Below are 24149 nucleotides of genomic sequence, written 5' to 3' on the forward strand. Positions count from 1 at the left end.
ATCTAGTATATATTGTGTCTCCGCCACTGAAGGTTTCGGAAGCAACACACTACAGCAGGCCAAAACTGTGGCTTGCATGCATGAAAGAGAATGTCAGAACGGGCTAACATAAATGTAAGTGATGACCACAAGCACAGCCCTAGAGAGTATGTAAGTATTCCCTTTATTATACATTTCATAGAGTGCATTTTCTGAAAGTGGTTCAGCAGACTGGATGCTTGTTTCTGAAATTTTGCTCAGGCAACTCTAGGCAGTGATGCCTAAGCATTAAGTGTGAAGTGAAATAGAGGCTAACAAAGAATGCACCGCAATTGCAGGAACTTTTATTAAATTTGACAAATGCTTCTGCAGGAATTAAGTATGCACTATTAAGTATGCACTCCTCTTTATTTTATGCAGCTGTGCTTACCAGTGTTTAAAAAGCCAAATGAGAAGCTATTAAAATGAAGCTATAGTCAAAATTATTCAAACCCCAATTCCTTGGCTTGAGACCCTTGTTGGCCCCTGTGGTCCATCACTTACCCCCACATCACAGTATTTTCAAGCAGACAGCATTATCCGTTACTTCAAGTTATCTAGTTCTTTTCTCTGGAAGTCAAACCATTTATGTAAATAAGAAAGTTCAGATACCTCTACCAGTAATGCTGCACTTGACAGAATTATGTCTATAAGTATCCGTGTGTAAAGATTCATGCTGAAAATAACAAGCACATCTTCAGTTCCACAGGGAGTGACAAACAACCTGCGCAGTTTACAAGCCACAAAGATGGGTACAATCACAGAAAAGATTAAAAAGTAGGTAAAAACATGTTCAGAGCCATCAGTCATTTAATGAGTTTAAAATTTCCATTTCCCCTTTTCGTCTCACTTATCTGAAATCAGTTTTAGCACTGATAAAAACTGATCTCTGTGTACACCGTTGTAATACATTTTAAAGATTTCATTTTATATATATTGTTCAGAGCAAGGGTGAGAGTTAATACCAATTGCTTACTGCCTAAGTTGAAACAAATCCTTTTAACATCATCAATATTAAACATATTTACCTGGCATCAATATTACAGATATCTAATTCAATAGAATTTATTGCATTTGGAATGTTTGTGACAATGTAAGAAGAAATGCCATAATCACATTTCAGTTCCCTAATGCTATTTTAATAGAACTGAAATGAATTTAAAATGTTAATTAAAATGTACACGTTAAACTGAATTTCAGCAACAACTCAAATCTTGCCGCTTTAATTCAAGCAGCAAAACTTCCATTTGCCTATGACAACACACAGTTTTGTGCCCGAGCCCATCAAAGTTAAGTTAAAGGGCATGTGTTTTGAGATGCTTTGAACTTGGCCAAGTGCAATCCCTTATTTAGACAGGGGTGCAGCTAATGCTTTTGAAGGAGATGGGCAACTCATTGTGTAGCTCTTCTGGACAGTTAACAATTGTACTTCACAAGAACACATGGTGCAGCTTCAGAATGAAGCTGAGGCAGACCCATTTCATCATGCGACCACTTCCATTTCCAAGTACACTCTACCGACAATTTCCTTTGCAATCTTTATCCACTGCCAAGCTTAACAGACTGGGCTCTTAGGTTCACTTTGTGGTGTGGGATCCTCAGCAGCACTACTCTATCCCATGCCATGGAGGTGATGGAAAGTGCCGTCAAGTCACAGCTGACTTATGAAGACCCTGGTAGGGTTTTCAAGGCAAGAGGCATTCAGAGGTGGTTTGCCTCAGCATAGCAACCCTGGACTTCCTTGGTGGTCCCCCATCCAAATACCCTGCTTAGCTTCTGAGATCTGATGAGATTGGGCTAGCCTGGGCCATCCAGGTCAGGGCACAAGACTCTCATCCACCACCACATGTATCAGCATAAGCTCTTCCCATGTGGCCCAAGGTTTCATCAACATTACTCTGGCAGCATGAGAAGGAGCAGTGCTGCTGCAGTTCCAACACTACAGAAGTAATCTAAGTACCCAGAAACGACTATTTTGTCAAGTTATGTCAAAATAATCCAAATTTATTGCCAGAAAAGCTATACTATACCTAAATTATACCACTCATGAAGTTTACTTATTGCAAATAAAATTGACAGTGAATGCTTTCTTGCAGATATACTTGGACTTCTGCAGAAATTGATCGTTTTGACAGGTAGTATTGGCAGCAGGATGAAAGGTTCGGGTAGTCAGGGTATAGAGGAAGGGGAATATCTTTAGAGCTAGTAAGGAAGGAACAAGAACCTACACACAAGAACTGCAATCACTAATCATTATAGCTTTCTACAGATGCTTGCTCCAATTCAGCAACTATTTATGATTATGGGATGTCCAAAGTGTAAACACAGTTCTTGGTCCAAAAGCCATTCCCCATTTATTTCAATGGAAAGCCCCATCTGCACTTCTGGGCACACACAGATCTATGAACTAAGGAAAACTGCCTATAAACATATTCACTATCATGTGGACTAGTTAAACAAGTTAATATTCTCAGGAATTCTGTATCCGCTAAGGCAGGGGTGTCGAACTCAATTGTTACGAGGGCTGGATATGACATAAATGTCACTTGGTTGGGCTGACCTATACCTTGCCAGCCCAGATTGAGGGGGGGGGGCTGCCTCAGCTGGTTTGCGGGCCAGATAAGAGCTCTCAAAGGGCCAGATCTGGCCTGCAGGCCTTATGTTTGACACCTCTGCTCTAAGGTCTTGTGTGAAACGCTGTGCATAAAATAGCAACAGATTTAACAGCCCTGATTACATGTACTCCTACTAATTAAAACAATTTGAGTTTTTTATAAAAAGGTTAGTTTTATAGGATTAAAATTAATTGCTCCTCCACCATCATTTATTTCTCATTTTATCTCTTAAAAAGTGCATACAGCAATTCTGAAATTTCAAGATGGATGCTAAACCAATAAAAAAATTCCACTGATCAGTTTAAAACTAGGTTTATAATTTCCTATTTATTGGCATGAATGTATTTCTAAACTTAAAAACCCTTCTGGTAAGTTATCAATTTTTTATGACAAAATTTCTCACAACACACAAATATTTACAACATATACATTTTTCAGTCCTTTACACTGTATCTCAAAAGACAAACATTTTTATAATTACCACAGAACAAAAGCTGTGACTTTAAGTTTTTCTTTTAAATTTCATAAAACTATCATAAATTAAAGTGAATAGTTTTTTTTAATTCCTTGTAGCATTTTACAAGTGCAACAGAAAACAATGAGGATCCAATTAGGATAGCTGCAGTTCATTGGATAAATGTTGCCTGTTGTAATCACATTGTTTCACAGCAAGTTCTTGAAAAAATAAGCACCAATCATTCTTGCAAAGAACAATTTTATCTAAAAGTATTGAAAAAGTGTTAAATACAAGGTGTTTTAATTTACATAACAAGAAATAAATACACCATATCCAAACTTGTATTCTGCATACTGCTACCCTTGTACATATAATGTACTAAAAGTCAGCAAACTGTCAACACTTTTTTTTTTTAAAGAAATCAATTTGACTTCCAACCAACGGTTTGCTACTATAACAAAGGCCACAAACAGTACGTTTGGGGACAGCATACAGTGTTAAAACTGACAAACTCCAAAGGGGGGAAAACATCTAGCAAATAAACCGAAAAAAGCTGTAGTTCATTGCTGGTGATATTAACATACTAGAAAACCTTAATATGCCACTACTATGATTTGTTTTAAAGTATTGTTTAGTCAGGTATAAGAGCAAAATAATGCTCTCACCGATTTAAAAATAATTGTGTAGCCACATTATTGTGATTTAATTATCCTGCATGGAAAAATTTGATGGCAATTTTAAATTTTGCTTGAGCCTTTATTTTACAATAGAGCATTTCTCTAACTCAGAATTGCACATAAGAAGGCTATTAAAAAGTACAATAAAAATCTGCACAAATGACTTAAGGAGTCAGTATGCTGTACATTTTCTACAATATTATATTGATATAAGTGAATAAACAATAAAGAAGTGCTTCCACTAACATTTCAGAAAGTTCATCAGTTGAGGAATAACTGACTGGAATTTTTGTTTTTAAAAAATGGACATCCTGTTCAGAAAGACCTGTAAGCTTATGCATTTAGCCTTAAAGACTGATCCTCTCTCCTCCTGGAAGAAATGTCTATGTCTATTGAATCCTTGCCAACTATAAGCCTTAATCGCTTAGCTGGAGGGAGAGGAATAAAATCGTCCTCAAAATCATCGTCATATTCATCCTCTTCCTCTTCTTCTTCCTCTGCAGATGACGATTCATCTACAGTTTCTTCTTCATATTGACTATAATCATCCACTTCCATTCGTGACTCTAAGAGAGAAAGAGGATCACTACAACACATTCCATTCTCATGGAGGTCATCTGTATATGTCCCCCTGGTTTCTTCTTCTCGTTTTAGCTGTATTTTTAATTTTGTCGAACTGTTACTTGATCCTGAGTTAAACCCATTATTAAGCTTTGCTACATATAAGTTATTATCTTTTTCATGGTCTTTACTTAGCTTGATGCTTATTTTTGAAGAATTCATTCCATCATTTTCTTGGTCATTTGTCTTGCTGCTGCTATCATGCCGCCTCCGCAGAGTCAGTTTGGGAATCCCAGAGCTGTTTTCAAGAATGAGTTGTGCATCATACCTTGTGATTCGCCTTTTCTTTTTGCTTTTTGTAGTTCTAAAACGGTCCTTTGCTTTGAAAGTATCCGAAGTCACAATGGAGCAGCTACCAGATACCGGAATACAATCTTTATATCCAATGGCTGAATCTACCACACTGTTCCTTTCTCCCAGGTCAGAATGTGAACTGATCAAATCCGGCACTCTGTCTTTGCCAGGCATATCATGTGCAGCATCCATTTCCTCCATGCTTGCAGATGGCTTCATCAGTCTTCTTTGCCGATATTTCTTTTTGGACGCAACCCTGTCACTCTTCTGACACCTACCTTCCCCCTTATGTGATGTCACGTGGGTCTGCTCACCCTCGTGCATCACATGAGACTGCTGTTCCAAGCTGTTGGCTCGTGTGCCAGTCAAGTCGTTTTTATAGCTATTCAGCATATTTGGTTCAAGCTTTAAGTCAGAGGCCTCCTTCAGATTCATCCTCGTTCTCATGGACCTCCTTGTTATGTATGTACAAGGCGATACCTCCCCAGGTTCAAGAGCACCTCTCACAGAATTCAGTTTGTATTCTCGTGCTGCGTGCCTCGTTAAGCAGCCACCAGAGACGGCCACTTTCACTGGTCCCACTGTTTCCTTCTCCTTCTTAATAGGCAAGTTTTTATACAGGACTATTTTAGGCTCTTTAAGAACCAAACTTCCCATTTCGAGTTTTCTAGATGCATTTTTATGTTCTGACCTTTTGCACTGATTCCGCAACTTAATCTTAGAAAGTAAAGGCTTTGCAGGCTTTCTCAGTCTCTTTGGTACCCTGGAATTGTTTAGATGAGTTAGTTTAGATGAGGTAGAATTTGATGAAGCTGGAATTCTTGAAATAGACTGCCGTGTTAATGTTCTGCTCTTGCTGTTCTTTTTTACACCAATTGAAGATTTACGGTTAGCTGTAAGATTAAATAAAATAAAGTCAATTTTCTTAGAATTCTTTCCTTCTAATTACTATCAAGTAGTAGTAATATTTTATCTGAGTATGCACTGAGGATTTTATTAACCTTCGCAGAGATATACAGCATAAACACAAAAAAGTGTAGAAAAACTAAACTGATCCATAGCAGTCATGAAACACTTCCAATTCACTTCCTTAAATAAATAATACCGTTATTAATGCTTTTATAACTGTAATTTAAATTGTACTGGAACAGTTCCATTAAATGTTATGGACCTGGCATTCTAAAGCCGCTTTTGAATTTCACGCTCCTGAGCATGGCAATATGCTGATCACAAACACTGGTACAGTCTGACCAACTACAAAAATTACCATACAGATTAGGAACAAACATTCAATTTGTTCTGTTTTCCTCAACATTTGAAAAGATGAGTTCTTCAAGATCCCAACTCTATATATTTCCTATGCACTAAGAAATCTCATTTTTAAATTAATTCTAGCTCCTTGGAGGTACCATATTAACTGTATTATCTACACAAATAAAATACAGTATCTGTTTACTTAGAGAAAGTTTTAAAAATGCACAGACCCTAAAGCAACAAGTTTCAGCACTTACACTTAAGATCTTTCAAGGCTTGAATGCATTTAATTCCGTATCTGAAAAGGTTAAAGGTTACCACTCTGTCACTGTGGTAGCAGCCACATGTATCCCAAACCTTTTCTGACTGCCTCCCCTCAATTCAATGTTGATTTAATAACAACAGCAACTTAAAATAGCTCAGAGGTGTCATCATGATACTAACAAAAATATAGATTTGTTTGATATCAATATGGCTCAAATCTATGGATACTTAAATCTAAAGATTGGAGCCATGTGGAGACAAGACAGATCTTTCTACAAACCTGAGACATCCTAGGTTTGAGAAAAATCTGAAATCTAAAAAATAAAACATTAGGGGGTTAACACCCCCAATAACAGAAGTAGCACCTGTAGCTTTAAGAAATTAAGCCACACAGCCATCAAGCCTTGGTTTCCCTCAGTAAAAGGCAGGGGGAGGGAGCATGGCCCTTTCCCAGGCTGTTTTGGCCTTTGAGGAAGGAATCCTTGGGGCCAGGCATGGCAGCAACCACGGAGTGACTTGCTACCACCTGAATTACATGACTCAACCAGGTCTGGTGGCTTGCTACTGTTCAATGGCAGCCACCCCACAAAAGCCAGTGTGCTATACTGGTTAGCATTTCAGACTGGGATCTGGGAGACCCAGCACTCAGCACTCAGATATGGAAGCTCATTGGGTGACCTTGGGCCAGTTAGACATTCTAACTTACCTCACAGATTGTTGTGAGGATAAAATGTAGGCAAAGACAATGATATAAGCTGCTTTGGATCCCCATTGGGGAGAAAGGAAGAGTATGAGTGAAATAATAAATGTAGCTGAAGTTGTGGGGGGCAGATAAAAGGTAGGTGGGTGGGTGGGTGGGAAATACAGAAGGAAGCAGGGAAAGGTGAGGATATGGGGGTTGCTTAGAGGAGGGAAAGAGGAAATAGTGCAGGGCATGGGAAAATTAGATGCCCTGTGCATGTCATTGCCCCCCACTTCTATATATCATAATTTCCGGTTAGGTTTCTAAAGTGTTCTAAAGATAAAAATACCCTGAAATGCACATATGAAGCACTCTTACCACGGAATATATACAAATGTAATATATGCAACTAATATCTAATGTCAACATATATTAAAATAGATTTACAATATAATAGATTCGAATATCAAGAGAACTTTGCTTGCAGTTGCTATAGGCACACTAAACCACCACACAAGTACATTTTGAACATTACAGTAACTTGTACACAAGATGAATTGGGGTGGCAAAAGTGTGTGTGGGGTTGCATTCAGAAATCCAGCAGCCAAAACATGTACATGAAAATATCGCAAATTTTCTGAGTGAGCAGGTGAATCAATAAACCAAACCCATTATTGGATGTTGAGCTCACAAGAGACAATGTATGTGAAAATTCCTAAAAATCTGGATTAAAAAACAACATTTGGCCACTTATTAGTGCTGCATTTGTATGAAATTTGGCACATCAATTCTAAGCCTCAACGTGAAGCCTTAGCAACTCAGTACATTCTATGGCAACAAGAATGACTACACATTTATGTGGAATGTGACCTTGAACCAATTTTGAAGGGGTACAGTCCCCAGCTGTAGATTTTTTTTTTTAATGGGTGTAGATAGAATAACCACAAAATTCATGACTATGGTGCAACCTTAATGCGCTAAATTTTGTTTAGTATGGAATGAGAAACCTATACACCTCAGTACCTCCCTTCTTCTACAGGCAGTTTACCTGGTGGAAGTACAATATTGTCAACATCTGCCTGATTATTTTGCAGCTATTTTGATGGGATATACAGACCCCCTTAAAGTATGTAATAAAATAACTGTGCAATCCTATAAGGATTTACTGCAGTCTAAACTCACTGATTTCAGTGAACTTAGACTAGAATAACTTTGCAGAGGATGGCACTGTTTGAGTCTCAATGTACATAAAAAAGTTTTTAATGGGGGATTTACATATACTATCGTAACTATTTTTAATCAATTCAGACTTCAGATAAACGTTATAGAGAATGAAATTATCTTTAACCGGAGCAGTGAATGGTTGTTGTACAATAATTCAAAACAGGACATACAGCTGATTTATTGAAGAAAGGTTGTTGGCCAATTGATTTCCATCGTGCCTCCCTCTAAAGCACCTGTGGGCCTGGCAACATGTAAATTTTAATTCTTGGGGTAAAGATCTTCAAGAAAATATATATCCCAATATTGTACCACCAATTTTATATGGAGCATAAATGTCTTATTACTTTATCCTCCACTAAATGAAAAAGTCTAATGTAAAAGCCCAAATTGTATGGTTTCTTTTAGATCACCATGGTGTGGCATAGTGGACAGAGCATTAGACTAGGATCCTGCGAGACCCATATTCAAATCCCCACTTCTATCATGGAACCTCACTGTGTGGCTTTGTGACAAAAATTTCATCCTGTCACACCTCACAGGGTTGTTGTGAGAGAATGGAGGAGGGGAGAATGCTGTTCTAATCCACTCTGAGTTCCGTCGGTAAAAACCAGGATATAAATAAATGCAAATGCATACACCTTACTTACTTGCATTAACTTTTTCCTGAGTGGTATCTGCATCAGTGTTAGAGCTGACAGATTGGCTGTCTGAGTTTTTACTGCTGTCACCCAACTTTTTAAGCCTGTTTAAACGTTTATCTGTTTCTCTGAGTCCATATTTACTATTGATCACAGGAGCAGGAGTTGGCAGTCCCACCCTTGATTTAAAAGCACCAGTTCCACGTCTATTAAAAGAGAGTAATATACATTAATACCTCAAAGAGTACCAGAAACAAAATGCTATTTGATGAAATAATCTGAATCCCAGATCAATACTGATGTGTTTAGATTAAACCAAGTTCACTAAAACATTTCTACATCATTAGAAGACTCCTATTTTAGAGGTAATATGGAAGTCAAAATACAGGAAATTGGCTTTTATACTTTTCTGAAATCAGCCGCAACCTTTAAATATAGATTTGTCAGGTGAAACCTGCTTCAAGGAACACTCACATTCAATACAGTATATACCAATGATTGTTTAAAATACATGTAGAAATATTTTCCCTTTAGGTAAACATCTAACAAGTGTAAAGATGCTAGTAACAATTAAACTGATACTCTTCTGATGCTTTTGTGATCCACATCTAACATGCATAAATGTAAACGTTTAACTGGACTCCTCAAATGCACTATGATTTTTAACTGGAATTAATTAAGAGTTATCAGATACGCCTCCCTCCTCTTTTCACAAATATTGCCCTTCTCTTTACAGACCCCATTCATGCTACTTACTTAATTTTGTATAAACAAATGTAATACAAAAGGACACTAGTAACTGTGCTTGCCTGGTAGAAACAACAAAATTCAAACACAAAATGAACTGCTTCCAAAAGAATCACCATTTATTAATATGCTAAAATCCTCAACAGCTGCCTAGTTTAGAATAAAAAGTCCCAGGTGCAGGCAGACCTCAACTTTTTAATGTAGCTGTGTAACTCAACTGCAGTATCATTTGTGATTACTGTTTACATACTCAGTACATACCTTTCACATGTGTAGCATTCACAGAATTCATTATTTTCTCCAAAAAACCCATCCCCATAGTAACAAGAAATTTCTTCTCCAGGTTCAATATCTCGTAGGGCTTTCACACATGCTGTATCCCGGCCCGTTGACACAAACTATTGAAGAAAAATAATTACTTTTTTCAATGATCTAATTACTTTAAACAATAATCATTTAAAAATATCTCTTATGTTTAAACAGATAGTTGGGATGGTCTTAAAACTCTGATCCCTTACCTTACAGTTGGGTCTGCAATCTGAAAAAGGTCCAAAAGATAAAATCAATTAGCTGTTGATAGGACCTGAAACATGAATAGTTACAGATATCTAAAGTAAGGCTTCATACTGATTTCACCACTCATTATAAAACTGAATAACTGGACATTACACTAAACAAGAAAAATATGGTACATTCTTCATGTTCCCACCTGACTTCTTAAGAACAGAAGTATTTTAGATCATTCTAATTAAATTGTGGGCCCAAACAAATCTCAAGTGACTAAACATATTAAAAATTACTTCTGAAAAGTACAGCCAGTTATCTAATATTTTACATATTCATTGCTTACCATGGTTGATGAATGCAGCTGGACCAAGCCACAGCTGAGCACAGTTTTTCCGTGTTGAGTACATGACACTGAAGTCATTTTCTCCATGTCTGAGCAGCATATTCTCTTCTAGTTCAGACAGTTCAGCAATACAACCCACTAGTAACTCTATTTTGTCATTTCGTTTCCTTAAAAATAAAGGAAGAAATTACATATTCCAAGAGAAGCCAAAACATTATTATCTGTAGGACCCAGGCATCCGTCTGGTCTCTGCACCAATGGGGGAGAAATGGCTGGAGCCTTCCCCCCACTACAGTTTCCCTGACGTCACTGTTTGTTCCCTTTGGGGAACTTGTCAAATTTGTCACCTCTGAAAGGTTGGGTTTGGGCGATTGAATCTATTGTACCTTCAAAAGGATCCTCTCTGGGAGGGCCAGGAGGGTCACCTTTGATCCTGTCTAAATCTGGACAGTGTGTGTGAGGAACAAAAGGACTGCTGGTATTGACCGAATCTGTTGTCCTTCTTATGGTTTTTAAGCATGTACCTATTTTTGTCCTTTGTATCGGACAGCATTTTGTCCAGTCTTTCCCCGAAGAGCTTGCCTCCCTTAAAGGGATGAGCTAGGAGGATGGCCTTAGATCTATAATCGACCTGCCATGGCCTCAGTCACAAGGCCCTACGGACCGCCGTGTTAGATGCTATGGCCCTAGAAGAAAAAAGGAAAACTTTCTCTAAATTTATGTGAGTCTAGGTCGCAGATATGGCTGGATCGTGAACTCCCCGCAAGGCAGGAGAAAAAACTGGAAGTACGGGCGCTTCTCGCCCACGAGACAGGAAGTTTCGTTTTTAGTCCTGCCTCCCCAAACAGCGGGTGATAAGCACCCAAAGCTCAAGATGACCTTCCTTCAGAGTGGGAAATTACATATTCCAAGAGAAGCCAAAACATTTTGTGATATTTTTCCACCATAGAATATTTTTTAACAGAGGAAAATATATTTGTGGCCTCAAAGAATATGCATATGTAGATCACATTCAGCGAACTGAACCTCAAGTGGACTAAAAAAGTGAAAGCTTCCCATTTATGACATCTTGCTGTTCTACTGTATGTACCAGCTGGAAATCCTGTGAACTCATGACTTTCTTAATTTAAAGCCATTTTCTCCAACATTCATTTTGATAAAACATGAGCTTGTGCTGTGTGACTAACTTTTTTGGGGGCACTATTAGTTAAATACATTCATCACTACATAAAACAACACATCTCATAAATCAAAAACTGCAAGTGGGCAGGGGGAGGAGAGGAGGGGTACAACAAAAAGGATGACAGTCTCCACCTCCCACTCTTGCTTCCTTATGTCAATCCAACTAAGGCACATCTAAGTACAACAGCTGGCTTTTGTGTGCACTTTATATGCTGGCTCAGCGACTGTGAGTAATGAGATACACATTTGAATGTGGACACTTGTCTATCTGTAATGCATGGCTTGGGACTATTTATTTTATATTTTGTTTAAATTTTATTTTAATTTCTTTCCACCTAGGGTTGCCAGGTCACTTGGATTGCCCGCCAATCCATCAGCTGGCTCAGGAGCAGGAAGGGGGCACATGCATGCTGCCGCTCACACGATTCCCACCCCAACTCCACCCCAAAAACCTCCCGCTGGAGGAGAGGGAGGACCTGGCATTCCTATTTCCGCCCCACGTAAGGTCCCCAAGATAGTGAACAACCAAAAACATTCAAAACATTAAAAGTACATACATACATTCACACACACAACATAACAATTAAAGACAGTTTAACAAAACACACAAACAAGAAGCAGGGTCAGTGGGGAAATGCTAAATACAAAAAAGTCTTCACCTACTGGCAGAAGACAATGGCAGAGGGGGGACAGACAAATCTCCCTCGGGAGGGAAGTCCATGACTTTGGTGCCATGACAGAGAAGAGCACCCAACACAAGGCTTCTGAAGATGACCTTACTGATAAGGTAGGTTCATATGGAAGGAGTACCAAAGTGTTTCCAGGGCTCAGGGAAGATTGAAGTGTTCGAAACAAACTCATTCTCTTTTGTTGTTATGCTACACTATGGCTTGCGGGTTAAGGAATGGTCCCGCTGGCTTGCTTGTAGCAATCTAGCAGCAGCTGAGTTCTATTTAGGCTGAGTTTGTTTTGTCCTCCTTGCAGGTACTTACTCTGGGCAGGGACAAAGATGCAAGCAGATGGTGGATCGGTGCATTAATGGCTATTAACCATGGGAGCCTTCATATTCAGAGGCAGTAACTTCTGAATACCAGTGCTAGGAAGAAACATCAGTGGAAGCCCTTGGCCTCTAAGCTCTGTTAGTTGGCCCTTCAGAGCAACTGACTGTGAAACATGATGCTGGACTAGATGGACCACAGGTTTGATCCATTAGGGCCCTTTGATGTTCTTATGAGCCCTTTGGTGCAACTGAAAGGGAAGAGCCGAAGGATTGTTGGCCCTTGACTTTTAACCCATGGCTTACAATCTGAAGCTTGTGATAGGCAGCCTGGCGGACCAAGACCACCCCAGATATGTTTGCATTTCCTTTGACTAATTTGTTTAAATGATTTTATAATCTGAAATTTTCGGTTATCTGCTTTGGTTTCTTTCAGGGGGAGAAGTGCGCACTGAAATGCAGATACATATTCCAATGAACACTCAAATATGCCTTCTAATATGAATGGAACCTTTGTGAGGGCAATAAACCTTCATCTGTCCTCACCAATGTCATCCCACAGCCAAATCTGATTGGTTCTGTGACATTGTTCTATTTACTACATGGTCCGTGATTGACTTGGCTCACTCTTAAAACAACCCCTTTTAAGTAGAAAAATAAAACGTGTGCCAAAGCACCAGTAGAACAATGAAATGAACAGGCATCACAAAAGGCACACAAAAGTGTGAAAATTATAGGGTTTTTTCCCTGTGAACCCCACACCAGCAAATTTCACAAAAACGTTTTATAGAACTTTGCCAAAGCACTAGTATATAGTGAAAGTTATAGGTTTTCCCCCTGTAAACCCCACACCAGCAAATTTAACAACAAATATTCACAGAATTCTGCCAAAGTACTAGTATTACTGCAATGCTTACCACTCTTTAGTTGCAACAATTTTGGCTCCATTTTGCTCTGATGAATAGCGGTTACATGGCAATATTTCAAATCCACTGTCAGTTGCAAACATTCGTAAATAAATAAATACCTACAACAGAAAAAAAAAATGATCAGGAAATTACTGCACAAGAAAATGTATCAAAGTTCTTCAAAATTATTTTGAATGAATACTGCGCGCGCACACATGCAGAGCACATTCTCAAAATTAAATAGGGCCCACTTTCAAGGCAAATAAAATTCATTCTGGCATACGATTAAATTTTGCTGCAGCAGATTAAAACAGCCACCTCTTTAAAATTACCCTCATTCTCATAAACTGGAAGTCAACTCAGCAGTAGAGCATCTCCTTGGCAGGCAGAAAGTCCCAGGTTCAATCCCCGGCATCTCCAGTTAAAGGGACCAGGCAAGTAGACAATGTGAGACCTCTGCCTGAGACCCTGGAGAGCCACTGCCGGTCTGAGTAGACAATACTGACTTTGATGGACCAAGGGTCTGATTCAGTATAAGGCAGCTTCATGTGTAACCCCTTTGTAAACCATTCTACCATATATGACAGTGATGACCAACACAGATTAAATGTGTATTTTGTATAACTCTGACATTTTTTCTTAAATCAGCTTCCTCTCATTCTTATGCTATGGGGGTAGAGGAGAAGTAACAGCTCTTTATATGCTTTCATACTGTTAATGTGCACTGATCACACCTCTTCTATCTTATCTATTTTCTAATTACAAAATGTGGTGTTGGAGAAAGTTTTACAGATACCATAGACCATCAAAAAGACAAATAAGATCAGTTGCGATCCCAGGAGATCTCCAGCCACCACTCATTACAGTTCTTTCGGGGAATGCCAAAATATTTCTTGCTGGTTCAAATTTGACATCATTATCCAGTATCACCAACAATGAGCTCTTTGGGGGCGGGGATAGGAAGTTACTTTAATTTTTAGAAAACTACCACTGAGCTTCTGGGGTTCTATCACTTTTTCTTATGTGTTATTATGGAAGGTGGGAAACAGACTACCTCCTAAATTAAACTTGAAGAAAACTCCTTTTCAAACACTCATATCTGTTTCAATGATTAAATCCCATGATTCCTAAAAAATTCTAAATCCCTTGAGTACTAAGCCATCTCTCTCTGAAGTATTCGGCTTTCTGTTTTATTGTTGAACTTCAAGCTCCAAGCCTTACGACGAAGTTTACCAGTCCCCCCAATCCCTGCTAGGTTCAATATGTATTTCACTTAAGGGAAATCTGTAAAATGATAGTTCAATTTGAATTTCAAATACCTTTATTGGCATAGTACAATTTGCAGTATATAAAAGGATAAAAGTTAAAGTAAAATAAAATTAATATAAATCATTCCTTAATGTTGATTCTACTTTTGACTAGATTCCCATTGGTTGATGACTATCGTCAGAAGTTTTGCCACGTTTTCGGTTATCTCAGGATCCTTATCAGCTAATAGTTTGTGAAGTATTTTCGTGTTATTTGAGGAGAAATTCGAAACTATAGGTTTTATGAGGTTTCTTCTTGGGGAAACATAAAGATGGCAGTCCAAAAGAATATGAGACAGGGAGTCAGGACATCCTACGCCATATCTGCAGACTTTTTCTGCATAAGGTGTTTTCAGGAATCTGCCACGGAGGATCGCCGAAGGCAATGTGTTAGTCCTAGCTTGCATAAAGACTTTCCTGAGCTTAGGATTGTCAAGACGGTCCAGGTAGTTTAAACAGAAATTAGGTGGGAGTCCAAAGTATTGAGGTGAGCAAATTGGCGGCGTTAAAGGAGATTTGCGCTGGAACTCGTGTTTGGCTAGTCTTTGTTTTATTAGCCTTAGGATATAACTGTCGCTGGACAGAAGCAGGGAGTCCAGGTCGATGCGTATCTGGGCAATTTTCTTTTTTATCTTGATTGTCCATTCAGAACATTCAGTCCAGTATGGGTCTTCTAGTAGATATTTTAACAGGGTTGATTCCCCCGCATGGTATGGATCCGGAGCCAAATTTTTATGACCGATGACCAGACCCTAGTTGTTACTAGTTTTTGATTTGTTTCGGAGCAGATAGTGAGATAAGAGACACAATTTGGGAGCCCTACAAGACACCTGAGAAAACGGCCTTGGATCCATTCCACTTCATCTGAGTAGGCATGAATTCAAATTGGCACAGCGTATAGCAGTTGTGACAATACTTTCATATTAAAGATTCGTAGTGCTGCTGGGATTTGTTGGTTCCCTTGATGGTAGAAGAACCTTACTATGGCCTGTGCCGAACATCCGGCTTGGTTCACTGCACGTGTTTTATGCTGTGTCCAGCTTAAGTTATAGGTAAAAGTCAGACACCCTGACCTGGATGGCCCAGGCTAGCCTGATCCCGTCAGATCTCAGAAGCTAAGCAGGGTCAGCCCTGGTTAGTATTTGGATGGGAGACCACCAAGGAAGTCCAGGGTTGCTGTGCAGAGGAAGGCACTGGCAAACCACCTCCGTTAGTCTCTTGCCATGAAAACCCCAAAAGGGGTCGCCATAAGTCGGCTGCGACTTGAAGCCACTTTACACACACAAAAGTCAGACCTACATATTTGAAACTCTTGACCTGTTCTAAAGTGGTTCTGTTGACTTTCCAATTATAATGTCTCCAGGATTTGGCAAAGACCATAATCTTTGATTTTTCTGTATTGATGGTGAGTCCATTTTGTTGGCAATAGGCAGTGAAGGCCAGGAGGTATCTTTTAAGGCCAATTGGAGGCCTGGCCAAGATTATGGCAGTGGCGGCGTACAGTAGCAGGGGAGTTAGATGATTGTTCAATTTAGGCGGATGACCATCTACCTTGTCAAGAGTTGTAGCTAGGTTCAATATGTATTTCACTTAAGGCAAATCTGTAAAATGATAGTTAAGATATAAGCAGCTGTATCTTGGCTCAGCCTCATATGAATGTACTTTCAACGCACTAATTTGGTACCATGAATATTTCATTTGAATGTACATTCATAAGGGGTCAAGGCGAGGCAGCAACCAATATCAACTAAGATAGAGTCATCAATGGAATAATATCTGCACCAGTCCATATTTGGACTAAGCATTTACCAGAGAAAGTCAAACTGTACCCCTGGCCCCCCACTCCCTGTATAGCTGCTGTCATGGTTGTTGGGTTCTTCCATTTCTTTCAAGCATCACACATTTACACAATACCACCATGCTCCTCCTTGAGCCCTGAATAACCATGCTATTCCATTTGACCCTTTCCCATAAAGCTTATTTCCATCCAGGTAATTAATCCTGTTTTTAATTCTAAGAATAGAGCATTTGTTAAAACTTGAGAGCAAGTAAGACAAGTTATGCTCTTTTACTAGTTTAATTTAACTTTCATCAGAGTCTTGCAAACCCCCACACACAAATAATCCAAACTCAAATTAAGTATAAACAAACCTACATGTTCCTTGAACAACCTTTCCTGCATTTTGTTCTTGTTAAGAAAATAGTGCCGGGCCCAGTCACCTGCCGTCAAGGACTTGAAGGCTTTATCCAAGTGCTCGTCTTTTTTAAAACGTTCAATTACCTCCTTCAGTTCCTCCTGCCTTCCTTTTATTGGTCGAAACCTAAAATAAATAAATAAACAAATAAATACAAGAAGCCCATCCAGTCAAACACACTTTTTTTCTTTACTCACTTCATATGCCTAGAATAACTGAATCACTTTGACAGAATCAGACGTAAGTATTAAAGGAAATGCATATAAGTACAGCCATTAAAATGCTTACTTACATAGCTAGGAAGGGTTTTACTTGCAATGCTGGATTCTCACACCAGCTTAACTAGGGGCTGTTACCAGCTGGGAGTCCATTTGGATCAGACTAACTTTCTCTGAGGCACTCTGCACTTATTGTAAGAAGTGAGCTATGCAAACCGTATAAACTGGATTGGTTCTCACCAGTCACGCTGACTAGCAAAAGAGGAAGGTAGACTGAAGTACCTTATTCATCTGGGCTAGAGATTAGAAGCAGTGATCATGAACACTGGATCCTCAAAATTAGAGCATGCAAAATTAAGTGTGTGCACTTAAAAGCACTAGGAAATGGAATAGGCATGACAACTGGGTGCCTCATTCCACATTACATTACGTAGGCAAATGGAAACAGATTTTTTTAAAACTGCATATGTCCCCCCCACCCGACACACACAATCTTGCAACAGTTGAACAGCACTCAAAAGCTGCAGAGCAAAAAAGGGTACAGGTAAGCAAATACTCTTCTTGCTTTCTTCTTTATAGCAGCTTTGGAAAGCAAGATGTTGTGCAATTGATTTGGCATTCCAGATGAAAATACCAAATACTGGGTTACATTTCTAAGACTTGTTTCAGAGGGTAGCTGTGTTGGTCTGCAGTAGGACAGCTAGATTCAAGTCCAGTACCACCTTAGAGACCAACAAGATTTTCAGGGTATGAGCTTCCAAGAGTCAAAGCTCCCTTCATCAGATATGAGTTGGAATTAGGGTTGCCAGGTCCCTCTTCACCAGCAGCAGGAGGTTTCTGAGGCAGAGCCTGAGGAAGGCGGGTTTTCTGGAGGGGAGGGACTTCAATGCCATAAAGTCTAATTGCCAAAGCAGCCATTTTCTCCAGGTGAACTGATCTCTATCGGCTGGAGATCAGTTGTAATAGCAAGAGATCTTCAGCTAGTACCTGGAAGTTATGGTAAAACAAGTAATCAGCCTGCTGTAATGTTGGTTATACTCTATACAGACAGCAGTATTAGACCAAAGTAACATTGCAAAAAGGTGCTATATTATATTTACAGTGAGCACTCTAACATGAGCTTGCTTATTTAAACCAAACAAAAAAAACGTCAAACTTTTAGAAGCATTTTCCATATCAGTTCCATTCACAGTTGTAAAGAGTTCAATTTCGTGTTGAAGAGTGCATACGTGGAACTGTATCCGGTTTGTTGCACTGTCTTGTGATGCAAGGTCGGGGTCTCTCAAACAATCCAGTCCGGAGGGCGTGTTTTACAGGGGTCTGGATAATTTTCGCCCTGTTTCGACCCTTTGTCTCCATCAGAACATGTCCAAGGCAGTTAGTGTATCTGCTCCTGCGAAAGGAGGAAAACAGAGTTTCACTTACCTGTAACTGTTGTTCATCTGGTGGATCTTCTATGCAGTAACACATTGGGGACTGCGCAGGCCAGCCACGGATAAGATTTGTCAGCTTTTAGCAAAATCTAAAAAGAGAGTGCTCCCCCTCCCCTCGGGGCATGCAGCCTTCCCGCCCAGCGGTCACATGACCCAGGGGGAGGGAGCACTCTTCCCTCCAGTTCTCCAACCTGCCGCCATGGAACCAACAACCACATGAAGCGGAGAGGTCCCACAGCGGGGAAGGAGGGAGGGATGTATTACTGCATAGAAGATCCACCAGATGAACAACAGTTACAGGTAAGTGAAACTCTGTTTTTCATCTGCGTGGCTTCTATGCAGTCCCACATTGGGAGAATAGCGAGCTCGCTTACCAGGAGGTGGGTGTGGGACAATCACCGAAACAGCGACTGCAAAACGGCACGTCCCACGGCTGCTTCTCTAGCAGAGTCCACATCCACGGCGTAGTGTTTCATGAACGTGGATGGCGTGGACCAAGTAGCAGCTTTACAGATGTCGTGAAGATCAACCTTAGAGGAAAATGCGATGGATGCCGCATACGCTCTGGTTGAATGCGCCCTAATCATGTCAGGACAGTCTTGACCTGCAAGTTCGTAAGCCAACCTGATGGCTGATGTGATCCATTTGGAGAGGGTCTGTGGAGAGGCTCGACAACTTTTATGATGACCACCAAAGCAGATGAATAAATTATCATCCTTTCTGAAACTGCGTGATCGCTTTATATAGGAGAGCTCTGCAAACATTTAGTGAGTATAGGGCTCTGTCTGCACTCAAAGATGGATTAGGGAAAAATACCGGGAGGACTATGTCTTGGCCAAGGTGAAAGGCTGAGACAACTTTGGGTAAAAAGGAAAGTTTTGGCTTTAACACAACCCTGTTGGAATGAAATTTAGTATACGGAGGGGAATGTGACAGTGCTGAAAGGTCACTAACCCTCTTCGCCAAGGTAATGGCGACTAGGAAGGCCGACTTGAAAGACAGTAGGGAAAGCTTGCATGTAGCCAGTGGCTCAAATGGCAGCTTCATAAGTTGTGAGAGTACCAACGAAAGGCTCCATTGCGGAACGGGAGGTGAAACCGGGGGGTATAAGTTGGTGAGGTCTTTAAGGAAGTTTTTGGATAGAGGGTGAGAAAAAACTGGAAAAGAGTCTATATTACAGTGAAAAGCCGAAATAGCAGCTAAATGAACTTTAATGGAGGAGTTTGATAAACCATCATCTTTGAGGGACATCAAATAATCCAAAATAGAGGACAACGGGCATGTAACAGGAAAAAACGATTTGGCTGTCGCCCAAGTAGAAAACCGCTTCCATTTCGCATTGTACAAACTGCGGGTGGAAGACTTAAGGGAATGTAATAGAACCCTGGCTACTTTATCAGACCACTGCCCTAGGGACGAATCCTCCAGGCTGCCAGTTGGATGTTCAGGGGGTAGTGGGAAGGGTCCTTGGGTAGGTGGATGAATTCCTCGTGGGCAAGGGACATTAGCACCGCAAACCACGACCTCCTGGGCCAAAAAGGTGTGATCACTATGGCATTGGTGTGGTCGTGACTGAGTTTGGCAACTACTCTCTGAAGTAGAGGGAAAGGCGACTCCGATGGGCAGATCGGCATCGAGAAACAGACATTCAAGGTTGTTGAGATACGGACCGACTTCGACGGGATGATCGGCTCCGACGAGACGTGGATTGACTCCGACGGGCTGATCGGCTCCAACGAGGGGATCGATTCCGACGAGGAACCGAACGGTGCCGATGAGACTGGGATGGTGTCGGAGTACAGGATCGTGGCTGAGGCACTTGGTCGGGCTCGATGTGTAACGATCCCTGAGGCGAAACTGCGGGGCCCTTTTCAGTGACCGACTGAGATTCCGTAGTGATAGTGGATTGCGGTTCAACAGCTCCCGACACATCACCCGTGTCGGTGTCAGGTAGCACCACCGATTTGCTGGCCACCAAAGGCACGTCTTTGTAGAGCTTGATGAGGTGTTGCTCCATAAAGACTTTAACCTCCTGGGCCCTGCTCAGAGTCGGAGCCAAGGGGGTAGCCAGGGAATGAGGAGGCGAGTCCTCAATGGTAATGGGCCGGCGCCCAAAAACGTCGGCGGCGAGAGAAGCCAGTGGATGCGGAGACTTGGTCTGAGTTTGGCGGCGAGGTGAGGTGGATTGGGAGTGACGTCGACTCGACCTTGGGGACCGTGAAGGCGACTTGCGGCATGGAGATCTAGAGTGAGAAGAGCGGCGAGAGGAGCCCCGACCGCGGCCATCTTGCGGCAGCGGCACGATAAATTTAGCGGGTTGGACGACCACCGAGGAAGGTTTGTCCCACTTGGAAGTCCCTCCCGCCGACGGTTTGGAGGTTTTCGATGTTTTGGAAGAGGGCCCGGGTTAAACCAAATGACCTGCGATGAGGTTGAAGGGCCTACCGCCGGATCCAGAGGGAGAGACTCCTTATTGAGGTGGGAGAGAAGGCGAGTCGAACGGCCCCTCAGGGCCTTCATGGTGAGTTTGGCACAACTCTTGCAAGATGCAGAAATATGGCCTTCTCCCAAACACAACAGGCACTCTTTATGAGTGTCTGTCTTAGCCATTTTTGTACCACAAGTGGCACATTTCTTGAATAGGGGAGCCTTTTTGGACTCCATTGCTGCAGAAGAAGCTAACATGTTCTCTCTCCGTGGCGGCAGAAAGAGAACTGGAGGGAAGAGTGCTCCCTCCCCCTGGGTCCTGTGACCGCTGGGCGGGAAGGCTGCATGCCCCGAGGGGAGGGGGAGCACTCTCTTTTTAGATTTTGCAAGAAGTTGACAAATCTTATCCATGGCTGGCCTGCGCAGTCCCCAATGTGGAACTGCATAGAAGCCACGCAGATGAACTCAGTGTTCTCTGAACGCTTCCTGTTTCCTCGCAACAAAAAGATGTTCTGATGGAGACAAAGGGTCGAAACAGGGCGAAAATTATCCAGACCCCTGTAAAACATGCCCTCCGGACTGGATTGTTTGAGAGACCCCGACCTTGCATCACAAGACAGTGCAACAAACCGGATACAGTTCCACGTATGCACTCTTCAACACGAAATTGAACTCTTTACAACTGTGAATGGAACAGATATGGAAAATGCTTCTAAAAGTTTGAAGTTTTTTTGTTTGGTTTAAATAAGCAATGCTGAATATAAGAATTGCTCATGTTAGAGTGTTCACTGTAAATATAATATAGCACCTTTTTGCAATGTTACTTTGGTCTAATACTGCTGTCTTTATAGAGTACCTGGAGGTTGGAAACCCTAGTTGAAATGGAGATCTTTGAGTCCTTATATCCCAGTCAGAAGATGGGAAGGGTGTTGCAAAGAAGGAACTCATGATGCAGAGGTACAATGCACATAATTATCAGCTTGATTAGAGTGGAGGGGAGATGCTTGGGGGCATTTCTGCTAATTTTCTGCCCACAAGCATATTCCCTCTGCTCAAATCAAGCTGATTACAATGTGCATTGTATCTCTGCATTCTATTTCCTTTTCTGCAACACTCCTCCCACCTTCTAAGTGGGATATAAGGATTCAAAGATCTCTATTCCAACTTGTATGTGATGAAGGGGGCTTTGACTCTGGAAAGTTCATACTTTGAAAATCTAGTTGGTCTTTACGGGGGTACTGGACTCAAATCTAGCATTTCTAAGGCTTATTATTTGTTTGAAGAATCCTAAAAGTCTTGTTGTCATTGTTTAGAAAAGGGCTCTCTTCTAAGAGAAGACTAACCAAGTCATTTCATGAAAGGGCAACCATTAAAATTGGAAAGAATGAACTTGATAAATTCCTCAGGTAGTACTCTTATAAGGTACATTAAAGAAGAATTGCTGTTATCAGTGGAAACCCTACAGAATTAGGAAGTACAGATTTCTGCATGGTACCCACTGAGCACAAGTGACCAATGTGATAAGGCTGCAGGTGAATGCAGTTGCTGGGTATATTAAAGGAGAAAATTCAAGCTTGAGTAGTAAAAAATACAAAATATATACAAAGGGTATCCAAAGAAAGCTACGTTTATTCTGCAGTCATTAGAATATTTATAAAAACAGGGAATTTATTTTACTAGCACAAATTAAGAGTGTTTAGCCTGTTTACACTAACAAATCTTATTCTAATGCAAGTGTTCATGGCCAACTGTGCACTTTATCTGATGAAACAGGCTCTAGTCCATCAAAGCTTATGCTAGAATAAAATGTATTTTTTTGGAGCTGCCACAAAATTCCTGCTTGTTTTTTGCTTCAAGAGAATAACAATTCCTCTGGAATATGGCCTGTTTAGCTGAACCAAAAAAGGAGGCAGGGAGATGACTGCACTCTTCAAAATATAAAAGAGGGTAGCATAGAAAGTTATAGTCTTTAGCTGAGCCCAGCTTATGGCCAGGGGCATGTGAGGCTGCAGCCTTGCTTAAACCAAGAAGGTATCCTAGAAGCTACATGTAAGTTGATTTCATAAATTTTGAAAAAGAGAAGTAACAGGAAGTACAGATACTACAAACTGGACATGATAAAAAAATAAGGCTGGTAATCAGTAGTCTTATCTATTAGGAAAGCAGCTTTCTAGAACAGCACCATGACACAACTGCAGAAGCAAAGCACTTCACTGGGTAAACAGAAGCCAAGGTTATGAAGCACAACTCGCAATTTTTTTATTTTAATGCTTCAGTGAAGCTCTCCCTCACTTTTGTCTGGAGCACTAAGGCAGTCAACACCCGGGTAACCGGACATTCCTAACCACCAAAGGATGCAGTTGAGAAGATTTTGTGGAAAGAATTTGCTGATGCTCAGAGTCTGACATCCAGTTGCAAATACATACATAATGGGAATGAAATTCTCCTTAATAGAAGACTTAAAACTTAACCAAGAATCATACCTATTCATCAGCCTATAAAATCATTCACAACCCTAAATAGCCTTTACCTAGTCATCTCCGATATAATCACTCTGCATTGGATCCAATGTTTCCATTCTACTAACAATGTACATGCAAGAAGAATTCTACCAGCTGAAGAGGTATGCTCCACCAACCTAAGCATCCTTGAACTGGCAGAACAGGGAAAGGCTCCATCATTAGTGGAACAGAAACAATGGATGCAACTCAATAAATTTTGAACAAGAGGCTCGTATCCAACCACTGTCCCTAAGGTTCTGGTGATTCCAAGGAACAACATTTTAGGGAGCCAATAGGCTGCAGTGGAGAAGGGTAATTGGTGGAAATCACCACCCCCTTTTTTAAAATACATAAGAATATAAGAAAAGCCATGCTGGATCAGACCAAGGCCCATCAAGTCCAGCAGTCTGTTCACACATTGGCCAAGCAGGTGCCTCTAGGAAGCCCACAAACAAGACAACTGCATCAGCACAATCCTGCCTGTGTTCCACAGCACCTAATAAATTCAGCATGCTCCTCTGATCCTGGAAAGAATAGGTATGAATCCTGACTAGTATCGATTTTAACTAGTAGCCATGAATACCCCTCTCCTCCATGAGGGACCTCCATTAAGGTCTCTTAAGTTCTCATAACTGGGCGG

The 24149-nt window shown here is 40.8% G+C and overlaps 1 protein-coding gene across 1 annotated transcript in view; it reads right to left on the bottom strand.

The window, feature by feature from the left end:
• Positions 1-2941: 2941 nt before the first annotated feature.
• The window catches only part of KMT5B (lysine methyltransferase 5B), a 30399-nt gene continuing 9191 nt past the window's right edge, over positions 2942-24149 (bottom strand). Inside the window, exons 3-9 of the mRNA XM_056850849.1 lie at positions 16891-17056; positions 13438-13547; positions 10342-10508; positions 10010-10029; positions 9753-9889; positions 8754-8950; positions 2942-5575 (exon numbers count right to left, since the gene is read on the bottom strand). Of these exons, the coding sequence (XP_056706827.1) occupies positions 4101-5575; positions 8754-8950; positions 9753-9889; positions 10010-10029; positions 10342-10508; positions 13438-13547; positions 16891-17056 (2272 nt within the window). The 3' untranslated portion in view covers positions 2942-4100. The remainder of the gene's footprint in view (positions 5576-8753; positions 8951-9752; positions 9890-10009; positions 10030-10341; positions 10509-13437; positions 13548-16890; positions 17057-24149) is intronic.

This window comes from Euleptes europaea, chromosome 6, assembly GCF_029931775.1.
Source record: "Euleptes europaea isolate rEulEur1 chromosome 6, rEulEur1.hap1, whole genome shotgun sequence".
NCBI lineage: Eukaryota > Metazoa > Chordata > Lepidosauria > Squamata > Sphaerodactylidae > Euleptes > Euleptes europaea.